General features: G+C 38.7%; 1 protein-coding gene across 2 annotated transcripts in view; it reads left to right on the top strand.

Annotated features, from left to right (window-relative positions):
* Positions 1–206: 206 nt before the first annotated feature.
* The window catches only part of hook1 (hook microtubule-tethering protein 1), a 38,663-nt gene continuing 18,758 nt past the window's right edge, over positions 207–20,111 (top strand). For both annotated transcript variants that reach the window (XR_004563164.1, XM_034180380.1), the window contains exons 1-8: positions 207–399; positions 4,049–4,134; positions 4,501–4,573; positions 7,108–7,158; positions 9,282–9,414; positions 10,725–10,792; positions 10,997–11,059; positions 13,153–13,236. Coding sequence is in view for 1 of the 2 variants with exons in the window: in XM_034180380.1 (XP_034036271.1) it covers positions 355–399; positions 4,049–4,134; positions 4,501–4,573; positions 7,108–7,158; positions 9,282–9,414; positions 10,725–10,792; positions 10,997–11,059; positions 13,153–13,236 (603 nt within the window). In the remaining variant the exon portion in view is untranslated. The remainder of the gene's footprint in view (positions 400–4,048; positions 4,135–4,500; positions 4,574–7,107; positions 7,159–9,281; positions 9,415–10,724; positions 10,793–10,996; positions 11,060–13,152; positions 13,237–20,111) is intronic.

The following is a 20,111-nucleotide window of genomic DNA, read 5'->3' as shown; positions in this document are numbered from 1 at the left end:
CATATTACGCTCTTTGATTGGTCACACAGCCGTTCAATAGCTGCCAATCGTCAATAACCTCCGAAGTGATTGGTGTGTTTTTATAGCCCCGCCCTCTCCAAACCCAGATCCTATGCTCTGGCTGCAAGCAGAGCAAGCGTTTAAAAAAAAAAAACAAAAAAAAAAAATCAGGAAGTCGTCAGATTCACATACATGTTACGTTGTTTTTGCGGCGTAACGATCACGTGTGGATCCGCTCTGCGTGTTCTTCGCAGTAAGACAGCCAAGCCGCAGGTGAGGTCAAATGAGGAGGAACGGAGTCGGAGATCCTGTTGGCAGGTGAAAGAAGTTTTTTAAATTAAAGCGAGCAAATAAATGGAGGAGTACAAAGCAGGTCTGGTAGAGAGTCTCATAATATGGGTAAGTTTTTCTTCTTTTTTAACGTGCGTTTAAATCCATGAATGCGATGATTTTTACCTGTGGTTAGTAGAGGTTAGAACCCCGACAACACTTTGACTTTCAGAGGAAAACACACCGGAGTACAGTAAATGTTTTTTTTTCTTTCACATTAAAACGTCATGCCGATTTTTATCTGAATTAAACGTTAATGGTTCTTGTTTTTCAGGATAGCAGGTGTCAACCCGTGTAGAGCTCTATGTTGTTAGCTAGCAGGTGTTAGCACCGACACTGACAAGTGTACAGTATTTGTGGAATGTCATACTGTCCATATTTTCCAAATAAACGTAACAATTGGTGTTTTTTTTTTTAATTTATTCAATTATAATTGTCTAGTGTTTTTTCCTTAAATGTGTGTTACCAGAGTAGTCCCCTGTAAAATTTGTCAATTTGACATTTTTAAAAATTCAAGTCTAAATAAGGGACTTGAAACAAATGAATGAACTATCTCATCATTTAACAAAAAGAAGTAGCCGTTAAACCGTAATAATAATATATAATACTGTATGTACAGGTGCTGGTCATATAGAATATCATGAAAAAGTCAATTTATTTCAGTAATTCCATTCAAAAAGTGAAACATGTATCTTATATTCATTCATTACACACAGATTGATATTTTTCAAATGTCTATTTCTTTTCATTTTGATGATTATAACTGACAGCTAATGAAAATCCCAAATTCAGTATCTATATTGTATATGGACGGATCACCTTCGCCTCTGACTTTTCAAAAACTATTAATCTTGTTTAACGTATCAGTTTTATAAAAACACAGTTATGGCTGAGGTATAAAATAATATAATACACACCCAGCAGTGAAAGCCACCTCTCTGAGATCTCGTGAAATTTTGTGGGATTTGAAACCTCAATAGGGTAAATGGATTGCCGGATGTGGAGAGTGTTGCTTTCTGTAGCCGTTTCTGCCTTAACAAAAATCTGTTGACCATCACATTGATTATTATTGGTCTTTCAGTTGCTCCTGTTAAGGGTTACCACAGCAAATCTGTTTCCATCTCACCCTGTCCTCTGCATCTTCCTCTGTCACACCAGCCACCTGCATGTCCTCCTTCACCACATCCATAAACTTCCTCTTTGGCCTTCCCCTTCTCCTCCTGTCTGCAAGATCAATCTTCGGCATCATTCTCCCTCTATGCCCAGCGTGCCTTGTCTGCACATGTCCAAACTGACTTCAGAATGTGTGAATTTTTGCCTCAAATGTTGTTTTCTCAGAATGTAAAATGTGGAGAACAATGCCCTACTTTTTCTGGGTCAGGTTCAAAACCTCGTGTGTTTTTACTATTACTGTAACTTTTCAGTTGATTCCAAACGTGGTACAGTTTAGACCAGTTTATAGGTCAGTAAGACAGAATTCTATAAAAAGACATAATATGGTAGTAATCTTTCTGGATGGAATTTACTCCCCTTTTCTCATAGGTCAGCAATTAAAAGACACTGTGTTATTGTTGCTGGTGTGGGGCCATATTTCAGCAGCACCAGATGCAATGAAAATCATGAGGAAAATAAGTGGTGTAGAAATACTTTTATTAGACTTATTTAAAATGACACAACAAAAAATTAATAGATGTGTCAAATGGCTCACCGAGGCTAGTTATTGTGCCAATGTCTCTACTTTGGGGTGCAGTTTTGAAGTTGAGATGTCCATAAATTGTTGGGCATTTTAGTTGGTGTGTCTTTGTGGGATGAAGGTTTCTCTGGTGGCTGTGGCTGAACTTTAAAGTAGATAATATTGCATAGATTTAATCGCAATTGTACAACAGTATATAAGCAACAGGATGACTTTTCTTATTTCAGGGAAAATACTTGAATGAAAAGGAATAAATTCACCTCACACCATTCTTCCTTGAATTATTTATAGTTCCACTTTAGCTGAGGAGTCTCTGCTTGGGTGTTGCAGTATCTGTATCAGGATCACCTAGTGATGGGCAGATAATACCTCATGATTCAGCCTTTAAATCCTTTGCTATGCTGGGCTGAATTTTTGCTGGAGTTTGTGTTCTTTTTAAGAAATTGTATCAAATGTATTAGCTGAGAATTCTGGGTATAACACACATTTTTGGCATCTTAAAATTTAAATAGAGTTGTATTTAACAGTGTGCTTGTAATTGGAGCATGCAGTCTGTGAAGTAGTTTTAGGTGGTGTAGATTGAGGATGATTTCAAAAATTATATCATGAATAGTTTTTATTAATCAATGAAAATCACAAGTCAACATGTGGTTACCACCTTTGACCTTAAAACTTGCGTCAGTTCTCCAACGTACATTCATGCGCAGTGAAGTATTTTGTTACTGTAATAACAAATCCTTGACTGACTGTTTATGGTACAGAGTATCATTTTGTTGTGTTCATTCCATCAGAAATGAACATTATGTTTGGGTGCTCATAGAATGTCTTAAAAATAGTTTCTTACAGCTACCTAACTTAAATATACACCCTAAAATTGATATTTTGATACATAAAATCTAGATCTTTATAGTGATTTGCACCAAATGAAATATATTGTTCAAATGTTGCATAATGTGAATACTGCTAATTTTTCTACAGTCATCAGTTATGTGTTATTTTCTGACATTGGCAAAAATCAATCTGATAAAGTGTCATATCTTACAATGTTTAAAAAAGTTTGGAGAGAAAAAAAAATCCTGATTCTGCCATCTTAATTTGATTCACTCCAAAAGTTTATGGTTTTTTCCTTGGCTCATACCCCACCTATCCACCAAAATTCAAGAAAATTAGTTCAGTGATACAAACGGTACTGAAAACCTAACCTCCTTATCAGAGGTAAATATCAACATTTCTTCGTGAGCATGCAATAAAGGCCATTGTAATTATTTATGAGATATGTTTCTCATTAATCATGTTATCTGAAGAATGGAGCAGAATGAAATGGTAAATGGACTGCATTTATATAGCGCTTTTCCATCTGCATCAGCTGCTCAAAGCACTTTACAACATTCACCCATTCACACTCACACACCGATGTCAGGGTACTCACTACACACCGGGAGCAATAGGGGATTAAGGACCTTGCCCAAGTTCCCTTACTGATTTTCCGGTCAGGCTGAGATTTGAACTGAGGATCCTCTGGTCTCAAGCCCAACGCTTTAACCACTAAATCATCACCTTCACTGAGTAATGTTTAACCAGGACAAGTCAAATTCCCCAAGTAATCTGTTGACACGACCAAAGGAACTTTCTTGAAACATTGCCTCTTTGGTAATTGCTGTTTTCTGTTACAGTTGGTAGTAGTTGCTGCAGCTGATGTTATCACAAACTGCCTTTTTTCTTACTTTCTTACCTGGTATCATGCTGTGGAAAACTACCAGTAGTTACCTCTTAAAGGAAATGTTGGTGTTTAACAGTGTTAGTGCTGTTGGCTACAGCCCAGTCTGTCATTCTTCTCATATGTCTTTATTGTTTATTCACAGTGGTTTGTGTAAATCACCTCCGGCCCTTCTGTTGTGTTTGAGTAGCTATGTGATAAGAAAGAATGCCAACATTTTCTTTCTTGTTCTCAGATTGTTGACCCAATATTACCCACTGAAAAAAATAAAAAAAGTGACTATTAATTGTGTGTTTGTAACCTGTCAGTTGCAGACCTTCAACACTCCTGCACCCTGTGGATTAGTGGAGGAGCTGACCAATGGAGCAGCAATGTCACAGGCACTGCATCAGATGTAAGAGCACACACATGTTGCTAATCTTCTCCAGAAGGTTGTGTTTGGCTCAAAATTATAGTATCATGTTACAACCTGGTCCTTTCTAATTGTTATATGATCTTCAGTATGACATTTATGAAACTAAAGCTCAATATAGTTAATTTTAAGTGATTTGTAAACAGAACTAGCCCACATTTAGCAATTTTTGACTTTTTACCTTTTGACTTTAACTGGAATTTACAGCTGTAACAATTTTTGATTGACAGAAAATTAATCGGTAAGATGGATAGTTAATTAATCACTGAAGTTAACAGGCAAAATGCCAAACATTTTTCCAGCTCCACATCACTGGAGTTCATTTTGTTTGTGTTTTGTATGGTGCAGTGACCCGACATGGTTCAGTGATGCATGGCTCGGTCGTCTCAAAACAGATGTTGAAGGCAACTGGAGGCTGAAGGTAATGAGCAGTTCCATTTCCTCTGTTTGTCCGCTACCTTTCTTCTTTTTTTTTTTTGTTTTTGGTCACAGTTTGTTGAATGCCCTCTGTGTGCTAAATCCTCTGTATGCTTTATTTCTTTCCAACTGCCACTACCACTGAGCTTCTTCTCCCTGTTCCAGCCCTGCTTTTGCCTCAGCCTGCACTCTGCCTCCTCTGGTGAAATGTGCACTTGTATGCGTGTGCTTGTCTTTCAGTTATATGTTGCTCTACCAACAACAGTACTGTAAGTGGCTGTCGCGCTTTCACAACATGGGTCATGAATAGGGTCATACGTTAATTTGTGGTAATTCCCTGTTTGCATTGTGGGGTAGTCCGGTGTTCCTGTGAAGTTACTTTTCATATGTGGGTGGACATGAAGAAGAAAAATAAGTAAGGTGTGTGTGTGTGTGTGTGTGTGTGTGTGTGTGTGTGTGTGTGTGTGTGTGTGTGTGTGTGTGTGTGTGTGTGTGTGTGTGTATATATATATATATGTGTGTATATATATATATATATATATATATATATGTCCTGCGTGCCATTGGGCTGGTACTTGTCCCCGGATACCTTCATGTGAATTGTTTAGAGTCTATGATTCTCCTTGGGTGAGCTGCCAATCTACAGATGAAGCTTCGACCTGGAATCACTCCCTGGCCTATAGACTGGTGGTCCAATTCCTGTTCCACAGAGCTAACTGCTCTACAGGGTGGCCATGTGCGATTTTGAAAATTTCAAAATCGCTTTTTGCATGTTTACATAAAACAAACACAATAACGTCTAAAAACCCAGATAATATATTCACGAGAGTTTAGGCACAATATAAGAAGAGTTTTATGTTGCGATGTTAATGCTGTTGTACGTGTGCAGCGGTTAAAGTGCAGCCTGATTAGAGCAGTTCAATGCAGTTCTCAATGTTGCTGACATCTCGCAGCACAGAGACCGCTCCAAAATTTTGCAAGATTTTGCAGGATTTGAAACCTCAATAGGGCAAATGCTTCCATTGTGCACACTCATGGCAACCTTTTTTGGAGACCTTGTGTAGTTTGGGTCCAGGTCGTATGAACATCTGAAAGTAACCATATGAGCAGGAATTACCACAATAGTGCAACCATTTTTTTTAGCTGCTGGCAATTTTTGGCACTCATTGGCAATCACTGTGGCACACATTGTAAAAGTAGGATGGCCCTTATGGAAAACTTGCACGCTATCTGTCTGTTTTTTCTTTCATTTACTAGCTGAGTGACAAAAGTTTAAAAAAGCTAAAAAAAAAAAAATTATTTTTAGCATTAATTATTTTGTGTATAAACATAAAGAAAATGAGTCAGGATATTCATCACATTATGCTTGAGTCATTTAAACAAACTAACAAGTACAGAAGAACTAGCAATCTTAAAGCTGTTTTAAAACATTTTTTTTAATGTTATTGATTTAAAGCAGTTTAAAATGTGATATCTGGGTTACAGAAGCTTAAATCGGTGCTCAGTTATATACATCGCAGTATATATTTTTATTTGCATTATCAGTGATACATCAAAACCATTTGGTACTTGCTGAGTCTTCATTATTAGACTAAGGCCTTATGTTCATGGAGAAATTTATGAAAAACCATATGGCACAATATTAAAGAGGTTGTTTTTTTTTTATTCTAAGTCTGGCTCCTTTCTCTTGATTCAAAATGAATAAGATCCTTTCACCTGTTCATCAAATGTCAAGAAAATGTGATTCAGCAGTTTTTGAGTGATCCTGACAGACATATGGATATGCCCAGAAATAATACTGCATAATGAAGTTAAAGTATAGTATTTTGTCTTGTTGATAAATGAAATAATTAATGGGCATTTTTTTTTTCTGATAATAATCAAGAATTGTTTTAGCACTAGATGCCTGTCTTGTCTGAGCTTCTCATTTTCGGTTTCACTTTATTCATTTTATATAGCGCCAAATCACAACAGAGTCACCTCAAGGTGCTCACATAAAACAATTCAGAAAATAAAATGAATTAAAAGATTAAAAGTCATAGTAAAAGAGTAAAAAAGTAAAAAGCATAGTAACATAATATGTCATTATGCCAGCCATATGAAAGGGAAAATAAGTGCGTCTTAAGTCTGGACTTGAAAGTCTCTACAGAATCTGACTGTTTTATTGACACAGGGGGAATCATTCCACAGAACAGGGGCACGATAAGCGAAAGCTCTGTGGCCCACAGACATTTTATTCACCCTAGGGACACAAAGTAGTCCTGCATCCTGCGAACGCAATGCCTGGGCTGGTACGTAGGGTTTAATTAGGTCAGCTAAGTAGGGAGGTGCCAGTCTGTGAACAGTTTTATAGGCTAGTAGCAGAACCTTAAAATCTGATCTCAGAGACTGGAAGCTTCTACACGTGTAATTACATTTTTACATCTGTACAATTTGGGAAAATAATTTATCACTGCAAAAATGAATCAATTATGTTGATAAATACTTTGTCATTGTTGCATTTATCATGTTCTGTGATCATGTGTGTGACTTCTTCAGATGAATAACTTGAAGAAGATCCTTCAGATGGTTGTGGATTATTACAGTGAGGTAAGTAGGTACCAATATGTACTGTTGCTCAAGTTTTTTCTTTCTGTTTGTTGTGTGTGTGTGTGTGTTTTATAAAGATCTCTTTAGATATGTCACATTCTGGAAATATTTGCAAATTTCAGTCCACAAATATGTGGACAGTACCATGAAAGATAAAGGAACAAGGAAAGTAATGCATGTGATCTTTTTGAGCAGTCTCTCAGCTGTAATTGGAGAGTTATTGTAATAACATCTGATGAGTAATGTAGGAATTACACCACGTTTTTGTGTGGTTCACATTCCCCCTTTCATTGTGCTCCAAATTAACTGGTTAGAAATGTTTAGTGTTGCAGGTCCACTTGGTGTTCACTTAAATCACTCCTTAAGAAATGGTAACAGTATTTCATTTGGCGTGATGATGATTTAACCTCCTATCAAAGCTTAGTCTGCACTACAAGCTCTTACTCTTCATTTTCTTTCATGTGATATGCCTCTAATTTAATAACTTTATCAGTGTCTAAGTGTTTGTTGAGCTAACTGTACTTGTGTGTAATTTCATCTTCTAGACGGTGTATATACAGGTACTGTGCAGCGAAGCGAGTGCAGAATCTCTGACTTCTTTTCAGTGAATTCTGGTGTTTGTCAGTGCTTGTATGGACTGGGTGTTTGATAGGAATGTGGAGACCAGCAACTTAGTTGCCTTTACTGTAAGGAAAGATCCATTGACCTTAATGTCACAGATGGTGCTGCGATCTTTGTGGAATCAATAGATTGCCTGATTCAGCACTTGAAAAGCTAAGTGAGAAGACGGAGTATCTGTACTTGTGAATGTCCTGACTAAGCTCCAGGCTTTCAGTGACTTACTGATGTTGTTGTTGTCGTCCATTTGGCTGCTCCCGTTTTTGTTTGGGGTCACTACAGCGGATAGATCCGCATTGGTACTTGGCACGAGTTTTTACGCCGGATGCCCTTACTGTTGCAACTCCTGTGTCATCTGGAGAAACACACACAGCCGCTGGTGTTCCAAAGAGGTCTCCCATCCAAGTACTAACCAGATGCCGCACTGCTTAGCTTCTGAGATCTGATGGGATCAGGCTTACACGCTGATGTTAGCCATCAAATTCATTTGTGGTGAAAGTGAAGCTCTTTAACTCCTCAAAAGTTTCACTTATCTCTGAAGTGATGTTCAGTTCCCTGGATCCTCAGTCTTTGATATTGACAGACTCCTTGGAAGAGCTTATGGTTGTAAGACTTGGATGCCGGTCAGTGTCTTAAGGCAGCCACTGGATGTTTTTGGTACCTGGTCTCTTTTGTGCTGACTCTGGGGTAACTTTATGTCAAGGGAGCGGTTAATGTAGGGAGACTCAGATGAGGTTTACTACTTGTATTGTGAGAGAATGTCAGTCATAATATTTTGAACATGTAGCATACTTCTCTGGGCACAAATCAGGGTGTAGGTGCCTCAGTGCTGAGGACCCCAGCAAGTGGAAAAGGCAAAGGGGACACTCATCTTTCAACTTTCTGTTGGAGATAGACTGCTATGTTTAACAAGTGGGGACTAGATGTCTGTGTACGAGCACACAGCAAACCAAAGTTCTTGGTTTGCTCCTTTCAAGCTTGCACCTGAGTGTAGAACATTTAAAAATATTTCCTCAAATTATATTTCATCGCAAAATTACCCATTGGTCAAGACAAGCGTAATTTCCAGTTGGTCAGTGTGTAATTCATCTTGGAGCACTGTTGTCTGATGCAGGCTTCCTCTGTTGTGTAAATCTGAGTCCAGTGTCACAGAAAAGTTACTCTGATCTTGTGAACCACTTAGAATCTCAACAAAGAAATGAATGTCATTTGTTCAATACAGTTTTTGTTGTGGTATACAGTTACTTTTTATCTGTACCTTGTAGAATCTGAAGAGGACAAATTGCTGAAACAGTTCCATATTTTGATGTGTTTCTGTTCTCACGTAGTACTGTCCAGAAAAACAAAAACATTTCCTGTCGAGGATGCATATGGGGGGAAAAAAAGGGGTCTGACAGCAACGCTGAACTGTCTTATCTGTTAGCAGATAGATCATTTAAAGTCACTGTAGGTTTTTTTAACTGTGCAGTATAATCTTTGTACTGACTCTGTGCCTGTTCTGCTAGGTTTTGGCTCAGGACATCTCAGGCTTCCCTTTGCCTGACCTGGCCGTGGTCGCTGAGCACTCAAACCCTGTGGAGCTGGGGAGACTGCTGCAGCTCATACTAGGGTGTGCTGTCAACTGTGAGCGCAAACAAGGTGTGTGGTTGTGCACTGACTGACCGATCCTCACATATCTACAGCATATGTGTGTAGCACATTGTAGATACAAAGATTATCGCATTAAATTCAGATTAATTTTTCTTTTTTTTAATAAATTCAGTTTGAAATTATTTTTTTGTGACTGGTTGGAATTCTGCTAATGTGTAGGACCATGTTAGCACTTAGCAGATTCCAAATTTTTTATTTTTATTATTATTATTACCTCCACCATTTTAGGTAGTCTAATGCGCAAAAACATTTGTGTTAATGACTATCACCTTGCTGTTGCAGTGCTTGAACCAAACCTCATTTTTGTTCCCTGGCACTCAGTTAGGTGCCTGCATTCTCAAATCAACTCCTCTCACATTTTTAGGAGGAATTTCCTGGAACTTGGTACAAGTTCTTGTTATATATTGGTAATACGCACATGATCATATTGTTCAACTTAAGGTGCATCATAAATTCCTTTTCATTTATATTTTTCAGTGCAGAGTCTGAATCAACAGGTTATTTTTAAAAGTAATATATTTGTTATTATATCCAGTGATTCATTACCAAGAAATGTTTCTCTTGATTTATCAAAGGAATTCGTTACTAAAATTAACTAATTTTACAATTTTTGACAGAAGTGCAAAGAGCTGATATGTGTTGACAAAACAAGTGTTATAAGATACCTTGAAATGTTATCAGAATGTGCCAAAGCAGTATTAGCCAGCGGGGGATATTGTGCTGTCAGAGCACTCTTGTGAGACAAGGGTAACTAGGGCATAAGCATATTTGGTGTTGAAGGGAAATTGATACAATGACTATCAGGGGGAACTAGCACTGACACCTATATGCTACGCTGTGCATTCTTTTGCGCAGGGTAACCTAACAGCCATAATATGAACAATAATAATAAAAAACCCAACTTGTTGTTGTTATTGCTTGTTTTTGTAAATTTTGTTTTTAAAACTACTCGTATGCCTTAATTTATGACTGCAGCTGTTGAAGACATTAAGAAACATATCCAACTATGGTGTTTGCAGCAGCATCTGTCTGTGAATAATTAGTCAAACTTAGTCAGTTATGAAGAGCAGATGGTCTCTTCACATGATCATGCTTGAGTGAATGATCACTTTTTAATCTACTTTGTCACTGAATTAAGTTTGTGCAATTAAAAAGGTAGAATATGCCGAGCTCTGCATTAAAGTCTTCAACTGGACAATCTATCATTGTTGCCTTGCTGAAAAAAATTACATTTTTATCCTTAATAATCTGTATAGTGTGTTTGTATGCTTCATGCATTTCTCTCTCCACTGTTTTAGAGTACATTCAGATCATCATGACCTTGGAGGAGTCTGTACAGCATGTTGTAATGACTGCTATCCAGGAGGTCAGTCTATTTTGAAACTTGATTCACTGTCATTCAGATTGTAGATGTGCATATAAAAAAAAAGAAATCTTTATGCAGTGCATGCTGAATAGTTGTATCTTTTTTCAGGAATAATCTATTTAAATAGGGATGCTGTTGTGTGTTTGAACCATTATAAAACTAGATGTTTAGCAACTCTACTAAGCTAACGTTTTTCATCTCCAGCTTATGAGTAAAGAGACCCTGTCTCTGTTTGCATCAGAGTCATCTGGGGATTTGGAACAGCAGGTCAGTGTTATTAATAAGATCTCTGTAAATTTGAGGATGTCATATGGGGTCAGATATATCAAATTAGAACTCTGGAAATTTTCAACATAGGCTCTGTCTTTTTATACATATTTTTGGGGGTCACTTTTTCACATGAGACAAAGATGAAATGAATCTGTATAGTATTGATTTTTAGAATGCAAATACCGTCACAAGCTAACCGGCTACATAATGTTGTTGGACAGGGCAATCCGACAACACTCACAGTAAACTGCTTCTTGTCGCTGTTGAGCAGATGAAAATGTTATTAGATGTGTGTTGTTGCGCGGAGTGGATCCTCACAGAGTAAACTTGCATGTGACAACATCACTAAATATAAATAAACTTTTTAAGACGGTTAGTTAAAAAGTATGTTGCTTACTGTAGCTTCCTAGCAGCTGGGTGGCCCTGCTGTCTACTGAAGCATTACAAGTCTGTTTTTCTGCAAGACCAATCCACTCATATGCAGATCATACAGTGGGAAAAGAAGCACAAGGGACTTAAACAGTTGGATGTTTGTTCTCCTGCATATGTAGTAGCATCACCAAGCACCTCTCTTTAGCGACCAGCCGACCACCTCACCTCATAAGTGTTTCCTAGGTGTCTGTTGACCTCAGAGGGCAAGGACTTACATGAATGCCACTGCCAAGATAACTGAATGTCTCTACAAGTTTGACATTTTCACCGCACACAGATACAGTTCTGATGACTGAGTCCAGGAAGTCATTGAAATGCAGAATCTTAGTCTTGATCCAGGATGATTACAAACCCTGACATTCAGACTCCTCACTCAACTTATCAAATGCTGTAATCGGAGCATTCATTGTTTACTCTAAGGTCAAAGCATTGTTCAAGAAGTCAAGATTGGTCAGCCATTCCTGGTCAACAAAGGCACCTAAACCTGTGGTTTCTATGACCGTGCCCAACACCCAATCTATCTAAGCATTTAACAATGAAGGAACCAGAACACCAATTATAACTGAGACAAAGTCAAGAGTTTCTGCCTTCACTCCACATAGCACTCATGCTCCGTTTATATAGGCTGGCTATGATGAACAGTAACTTGTTCGGAATAATGTGAATTTCTCAAGATGTCCAAGAGAGCAGCCCAATCAACCAAACACTTTGCAAAAGTCCGTGTAGGATGCAAAGAAGTACTACAGATATTTGTGAATGCTCACAGAGCTTTGGTGTGAAGCTAGACTGTTCTGGTTGCTGAGTGGCAAGTAACTGGAACTGAATCCTGTTCATAATGATTCTTGCATGTACCTTTCCCTGGCACAGAGAACAGGGTCACACCCGTATAGCTGTTGCAATCCATGCGATCACCTTTTCCTTCCCAGATTGGGATGACAAGTCCTTTCTTCCATTCCCTAGGGATGATACCTGAGTCCCAGATTGAAACAAAAGTTGGTTGCTCTGCCAGCAAAACTGCATCTCCACCCACCTGGAGAAGGTCAACTAAATGTAAATGGACTGCATTTATAATGCGCTATTCCATCTGCATCAGAAGCTCAAAATGCTTTACAATGGTGCCTCACCTCGCATTCACACACACCGATGACAGGGTGCTGCCATGCAAGGTGCTCAACTGCACCTTGCCCAAGGGCCCTGAGTGATTTCCCCCCCCCCCCCCGGTCTGGTGGGGGTTTTGACAGATGATCCTCTCGTCTCATGCCCAATGCTTAAACCACTAGACTATCGCCTTCCTTGATACGACAGCTCTCATTCCACAGATCTCTGTGTTATTAGTTGTTAAAATTACAAACATTTTCGAAATCTTATGAAACATTTGAACGTCTTAAAATACATTTTTTTTTTTTTTTTTTTTTTTTGCGAGGGGAGTGTTTCTGTCAACTTTGGACAACTAAATTTTCAGCAGTGAGGGTGTTTTCTCTCAGCAAGAAGATAGTTTGGTTTCACAATAATCTTGTTAGATTTTGTTTGGAGTTTACATCTTCTCCCTGGGTACTTTAGAGTTTGTTGGTGTGTTTCTAATGTGTGCATTAGAGTTTATTGGCCAAGTTTTTCAGTTTTAATATTATCGCAAATTCTGCTTTTCTTGCATGTGTCAGCTAAAAAAAGCACTCGAGGACCTTGCTGAACTCTTAGCAGAGAAGGAAAGTTTAACTCAGCGCTGTCAAGAGCTCGATATACAGGTATGTACACACACACACACACCGTATAACCACAGGACTTGTATTGAAAGCAATTTGATGTCTTGCTTCTTTTAAATTTTCTAATCAGAATGGTTTTTCAGTTTACCGATACTCAGCTTTACAAGATGTCGACATGTACAAACAACTTTCCCTTGGTACATTAAAAACAGGAGTTGTGTAATGCCTGGGCCTATTGACTGGAGTTGCTGTGGCGGAAGGATTTTGGGCTCACATTCAAATATCTGAGCTGCTTTCCCAGCTTTGTTGTGACAACCAGCCCATATTCGCCCAGTGCTAGAATGTCACAGCACTGCACAGACAAATTAAATACATCATAGTTACTGATCAACTGTTGAACTGGACTCTCAGCAGATTGATTTGTTCTATTCCTTGTCTTCACTCATCACAGTGAGGTAAGTCCAACATGGCTGAACATTTGGAAAAACTAAAACCGTCTAAACTAACTGCTCTAATATTGACTCTTAACCCCGCTAATAACTCTGAACTGTATTTGCTACAACATACACTACCGGTGAAAAGTTTCCGCATTCATTTGAAGGGGAAAGTGTGTTAAAACCTTTGACTGGTAGTTTTACATGTGAATTGAATAATTTTTATTTGCGTAATTCCTGTAATTTAGGAACATGTGTTATAACCATTTTCTCATAATATGTGAATGTTTGATGGGACGCAACATCATTTTGTGTTTGGAGCCTGCAGGAGTCCTGCAGCAGCTGTGGAGCATGGAGTCAGACACCCAGCCCGAAAATCACATTAACAAGATGTAGGAGGTCTGAGATCTGACTCTTGTTATCATTTGAGCAGGGAAACGCAGAGAAAGACCAACCTCATGTGAGATATGTGAGGGCGAAGTGTCAGAGACAAACTTCTGTCTACTCTGACTACAACCCCAATTCCAGTGAAGTTGGGACGTTGTGTAAAATGTAAATAAAAACAGAATACAATGATGTGCAAATCCTCTTCAACCTATATTCAACTGAATACACCACAAAGACAAGATATTTAATGTTCAAACTGATAAACTTTTGTTTTTGTGCAAATATTTGCTTATTTTGAAATGGATGGCAGCAACATATTTCAAAAAAAGCTGGGACAGGGCAACAAAAGACTGGGAAAGTTGATGAATGCTCAAAGAACACCTGTTTGGAACATTACACAGGTGAACAGGTTAATTGGAAACAGGTGAGTGGCATGATTGGGTATAAAAGGAGCATCCCCAAAAGGCTCAAACGTTCACAAGCAAAGATGGGATGAGGATCACCACTTTCTGAACAACTGCATAAAAAATAGTCCAACAGTTTAAGAACAATGTTTCTCAACGTTCAATTGTAAGGAATTTAGGGATTCCATCATCTACAGTCCATAATATAATCAGAAGATTCAGAGAATCTGGAGAACTTTCTACACGTAAGAGGCAAGGCCGAAAAACCAACATTGAATGCACATGACCTTTGAGCCCTCAAGCGGCACTGCATTAAAAACCGACATCATTGTGAAAACACGTTTCAAAAAAGCTGGGACAGTGGTATGTTTACCACTGTGTTACATCACCTTTCCTTCTAACAACACTCGATAAGCGTTTGGGAACTGAGGACACTAATTGTTGAAGCTTTGTAGGTGGAATTCTTTCCCATTCTTGCTTGATGTACGACTTCAGTTGTTCAACAGTCCAGGGTCTCCGTTGTCGTATTTTGCGCTTCAGAATGTGCCACAGATTTTTAATGGGCGACAGGTCTGGACTGCAGGCTGGACAGTCTAGTATGTGCACTCTTTTACTACGAAGCCACGCTGTTGTAACATGTGCAGAATGTGGCTTGGCATTGTCTTGCTGAAATAAGCAGGGATGTCCCTGAAAAAGACGTTGCTTGGATGGCAGCATGTGTTGCTCCAAAACCTCAATGTACTTTTCAGCATTCTTGGTGCCATCACAGATGTGTAAGTTGTCCGTGCCATGGGCACTAACACACCCCATATGATGCTGGCTTTTGCACTTTGCGCTGGTTACAATCTGGATGGTCTTTTTCCTCTTTTGTCTGGAGGACACAGCGTCCATGATTTCCAAAAACAATTTGAAATGTGGACTCATCAGACCACAGCACACTTTTCCACTTTGCGTCTGTCCATTTCAAATGAGCTCGGGCCCAGAGAAGGTGCCAGTGTTTCTGGATGTTGTTGATGTATGGCTTTCGCTTTGCATGGTAGAGTTTTAACTTGGACTTGTAGATGTAGCGACGAACTATGACAATGGTTTTCTGAAGTGTTCCTGAGCCTAAGTGGTAATTGTGTAAGTAGTAAGTAATAAGTGGCCATTTTTCGATAGTTACCAGTTTGCTTATAAAAGGAAACGCAGCACAAGTGATGCTATAACAACTTTGATGCACCTCATATTACAGCAACTTGATCAGTCTGGTACATATGCTAGAATGTTGTTTATTGATTTTAGTTCTGCGTTTAACTCTATTCAGCCACATATTCTTCTTAGGAAGTTGGCACAAATGAAAGTTAACCCCTTTTTAATTAAGTGGTATCATTCATTTTTGACGGATCGACCACAGCAAGTGAAAATAAACGAAACACTTTCAGATACAGTGGTGAGCTGTACGGGAGCTCCGCAGGAGTGCGTCAGCTCACCATTCCTGTTTACTTTGTATACTAACGACTCTGTGCCTGATCAGTATGTGGTGAAGTTTTCTGATGATACTGTCATTCTGAGTTTACTTTCCAGGTCACTTGATGCTTCTTCTCACATGGCTGCTGTGAATGATTTTGTGGTTTGGTGTGACAACCATAAACTCCAGATAAATACAAACAAGACGGTGGAGATGATGCTGGATCCCAGATCAGTCGGTGACCATAGTCCTGTTGTCATAAACAACCTCACAATTAAACAGGTGACCTCTTACAAATATCTTGGTGTTTACATTGACAGTAACTTAAGCTGGCAGACACGTTACTTCTGTCAGTGTCAGAATTCACCAACGGTTGCACTTTTTGCGCAGACTCCGTTTATTCGGGGTCTGCAAGAACATTATGCTAATCTTTTACAGAGCTACAATTGAGTCCATTTTCTGCTATGGTATCACCAGCTGGTCTGGGAACCTTCCAGTCAAATCGAAAGCACAGATCCATGCCCTTATAAAGACTGCAGGTAAGATTATGGGCCACACTCCTCCCAGTTTTCAAGAACTCTCTTACAGAGCAACCATTACACAAGCAAAAAACATCTTAATGGACAGCTCACATGTTCTGCACTCAGAGTACACCTTGTTAAACTCGGGAAAGAGATATCGTGTTCCTTTGTGCAAATGTAATCGGTACAAACACTCATTTGTTCCGTTGTCTATTAAGCTTATTAATGAACAAGCTTAAATTGTACATATGTCATAGGATAAATTTTGCACATTTTTCAGTTGAATGGTGAGTAGTAAATGGTTGTGTGGTTTTAGTAGTATATAGTGGGTTGATTACAGCGATTTTTAAGGTTATTTTTGGTTATTTGTTATTTCATTGTCTGTGATATTTTTCTGTGGCTTTTACTGTGTAAAGGCTGGTCCTGTTTTTATTGTCTGTGCAGGTGCACCAAGGTCTGTGCACCAAACTAAATTTCTCCGAAAGGAGACGACTAATAAAGAACTTTGAACTTTGGGTAAGATCCTTTATACAATGATTTCGTTTTTTAATGCAGTGCCGCCTGAGGGAACGAAGGTCACGGGCATTCAATGTTCGTTTTTGGCCTTTCCGCATATGTGTAGAAATTTCTCCAGATTCTCTGAATCTTCTGATTATATTATGGACTGTAGATGATGGAATCCCTAAATTCCTTGCAATTGAACATTGAGAAACATTGTTCTGAAACTGTTGGGCTATTTTTTTTTTTTCCACAAAGCTGTTCACAAAGTGGTGATCCTCGCCCCATTTTTGCTTGTGAACGGCTGAGCCTTTTGGGGTTGCTGCTTTTATACCTAATCGTGACACTCACAATTAGTGTCCTCAGTTCCCAAACACTTATTGAGTGTTGTTAGAAGGAAAGGTGATGTAACACAGTGGTAAACATACCACTGTCCCAGCTTTTTTGAAACATGTTGCAGGCATCCATTTAAAAATGAGCAAATATTTGCACAAAAACAAAGTTTATCAGTTTGAACATTAAATATCTTGTCTTTGTGGTGTAATCAATTGAATATAGGTTGAAGAGGATTTACAAATCATAGTATTGTGTTTTATTTACATTTTACACAGCGTCCCAACTTCACTGAAATTGGGGTTGTACATGGTTGGAATCTAAGACTTAAGGTTTATTCATAACAACAGCGACACAGAACAGGAGTGTTTACTTCACTTTAAATCAGACATGGTGACGCACACATTCACTGTGCAAAATTGAAGCCAAAATACTGCATGGATATTTTGCTCAGTTAATGTTATTTGGAACCAGATTATGTGCATTGTGTGTGTAGAGGAGTTTATTTTTGCCTTTTTTTTTTTTTTTTACAAACTTGGCTTTGTTTATAAATGTACCATGTAAATTACTGTGTACTGTGTTTGTAACATACCATGTTGCTCAACTTAGGAATCAATTTCGCAGTGTTGCAGCCATTGACGTTTGCAGTCTGTGGTTGCACACATTGATGTGAATAAACACTTCAGGGTGCACTGAGTTCCGTCTGTGATATTTTTGTCTCTCTTGAGAGAGGGATTGAGTTTGTGATGTACCGTTGTACTGATAACACCACCAAGATCTACAACTTGAGTCTATACCCTTCAGATACAATGCATAAAATCCACCATCTGGTGTTGCCTGTGGCAAATACTACAGAAATACAAACTATGGGTTTCACGATCATGTTAAATTATATTAATATGCCTGATACTTTTATCCAAAGTGACTTCAAAGTGAGGAATCAGGAAGTTAGAGTTTGGTGGGGTATGTTATATTTATGGGCTTTATTATTAGTAATCTTGTTGGCAGCCGGTCTGCTCTGTGTCAGCCTGATCATGTCAGATTTCAGAAGTTAAGCAGTGTGGGACCTGGTTAGTACTTGGATGGGAGACCTCTTTGGTACACCAGCGGCTGTTTGTGTTTCTCCACGAAAAACTGGACTTTCATCAGAAAGAGCATATTCCATAAAACGTGCCAAAAACCATTGTGGATCTGACTGTATCCGCTATGGTGACCCCGAACAAAAACGAAAGCAGCTGAAAAGACAACAACATTATTGGTATTGTTGTTGGTGCCATGTTTTTTTTTCATGCAATTATGAAATTGCAAATTGAATGATATTTCTGACAGCCCCTCTCCTTTAATATGTCAGCATCCACCTTAATTCATAACAGAATTCACTCCTATCACACACTGTGACTGATAGAATTCACACCAGATTAATTTAGTACTACAGCTGTTGATTTCCAATAAGTTCAGTAAAATTCTGTTAACACATAAAGATCCACATAATAAATAGCTGCAAGAAATCACAGATGAGCCCCCCCCCCCCCAAAAAAAAAATTTCTAATGCTTTTGTGCTGTAAACAAGTACGTTGCTTTGTTTACATTGGGGAAAGTCATTCGATTTCTATCCCAACACGGTGGCCCGAGCTACTCGTTACTGTCTGTTTTAGAGTTAGAGGCGCAGGTCTGTATGGTTGCACCTCTAACTTGAGCTGACCCGTACACCAACACCCTACTACATACTTTACACTTACTTCAATCTGGCAACTCTGTTAGATATTTATGGTGTTCCAAACGCCACAGTAGTCACTACACTATCTGCCAGAGATCACGAAGTTTCACCTGCTCACAGTGAGAAATAAATCTTACACCTATGACGGAGCTGATCCACATGTGGTTATCCAATAATAACAAAGTACATCTGTCAGAAAATGTTTTGCTTACTTTGCAGCCAACCACAAGGTGATGTTTCTCTGTAACTTTTCAGGAGCTGTCCCAGTGTGTAGTTTTATTTATCATCGTTTATATTTAAGACTCTCAGACAGACATTTGAGTGCTTATTAAAGTGTATAAAGTGAGACTAACATTGATTAACATGTTTGGTTAATGTACACTTCATGCTGTGCTTCCAACATGGATGAACTGTGCTGATTCCTTTAACAGCTGGAGAGATCTGTAATGCCCGGGGTCTGTTTGATGATGTGTGGACGTTTGTTCGTGCTTTGCTTGAAATCATTGGCCAAGGAACAATTTCATCTCAAACCCATCTTCTTGATCTGAGAAACATTTCCATATGTGTATTTCCTTTACTGTAACCTCGAATGTCATGATTTACACTCACCGACCGCTTTCTTAAGTACACCTTGCTAGTACCAATTTAGACCCAAGTTTGCCCTCATATTTTTTTAATTTTTTTATTTATTGTGTGTGGCATAGATTAATGAAGCTGCTGGAAACAGTCGTCAGAAATGTTGGTCTGTGTTGCCATGATTCCAATGTATAGTTGCTACCCCACCAAACTGAATTGTTGATGCATTGCTGGATGGATCCATGCTTTTCTGTTCTTTATAGAAAATTCTGACCCTACTAATCTGAATGACATGGCAGAAATCAAGACTCGTCAGACCAGCGAACATTTTCCCAACCTTCTGTTATGCAATTTTGGTGATCTTGTGTCCACTGTAGCTATACCTGTTCTTACAGGAGTGACACCGTGTGATCTTCTGATTGTGTATTCAGAGAGTCACTCCCTCCAGAAATTTGTGAAGCCAAGATTTCAACAATTAATTCAACCAGCATATCTATGTCTCTCTCTGGCATATCCATCTCTCTCTCTCCCTATATATTCATTTGTGTGTATGTATATGTGGTGTGTATGTGTGTGTGTGTATGTGTGTGTGTGTATGTG

The sequence above is a fragment of the Thalassophryne amazonica genome, chromosome 10 (genome assembly GCF_902500255.1).
Source record: "Thalassophryne amazonica chromosome 10, fThaAma1.1, whole genome shotgun sequence".
NCBI classification, from domain to species: Eukaryota; Metazoa; Chordata; class Actinopteri; order Batrachoidiformes; family Batrachoididae; genus Thalassophryne; species Thalassophryne amazonica.
The sequence above is the reverse complement of the archived record's forward strand: the minus strand, read 5'-3'. Positions and strand labels throughout refer to the sequence as shown.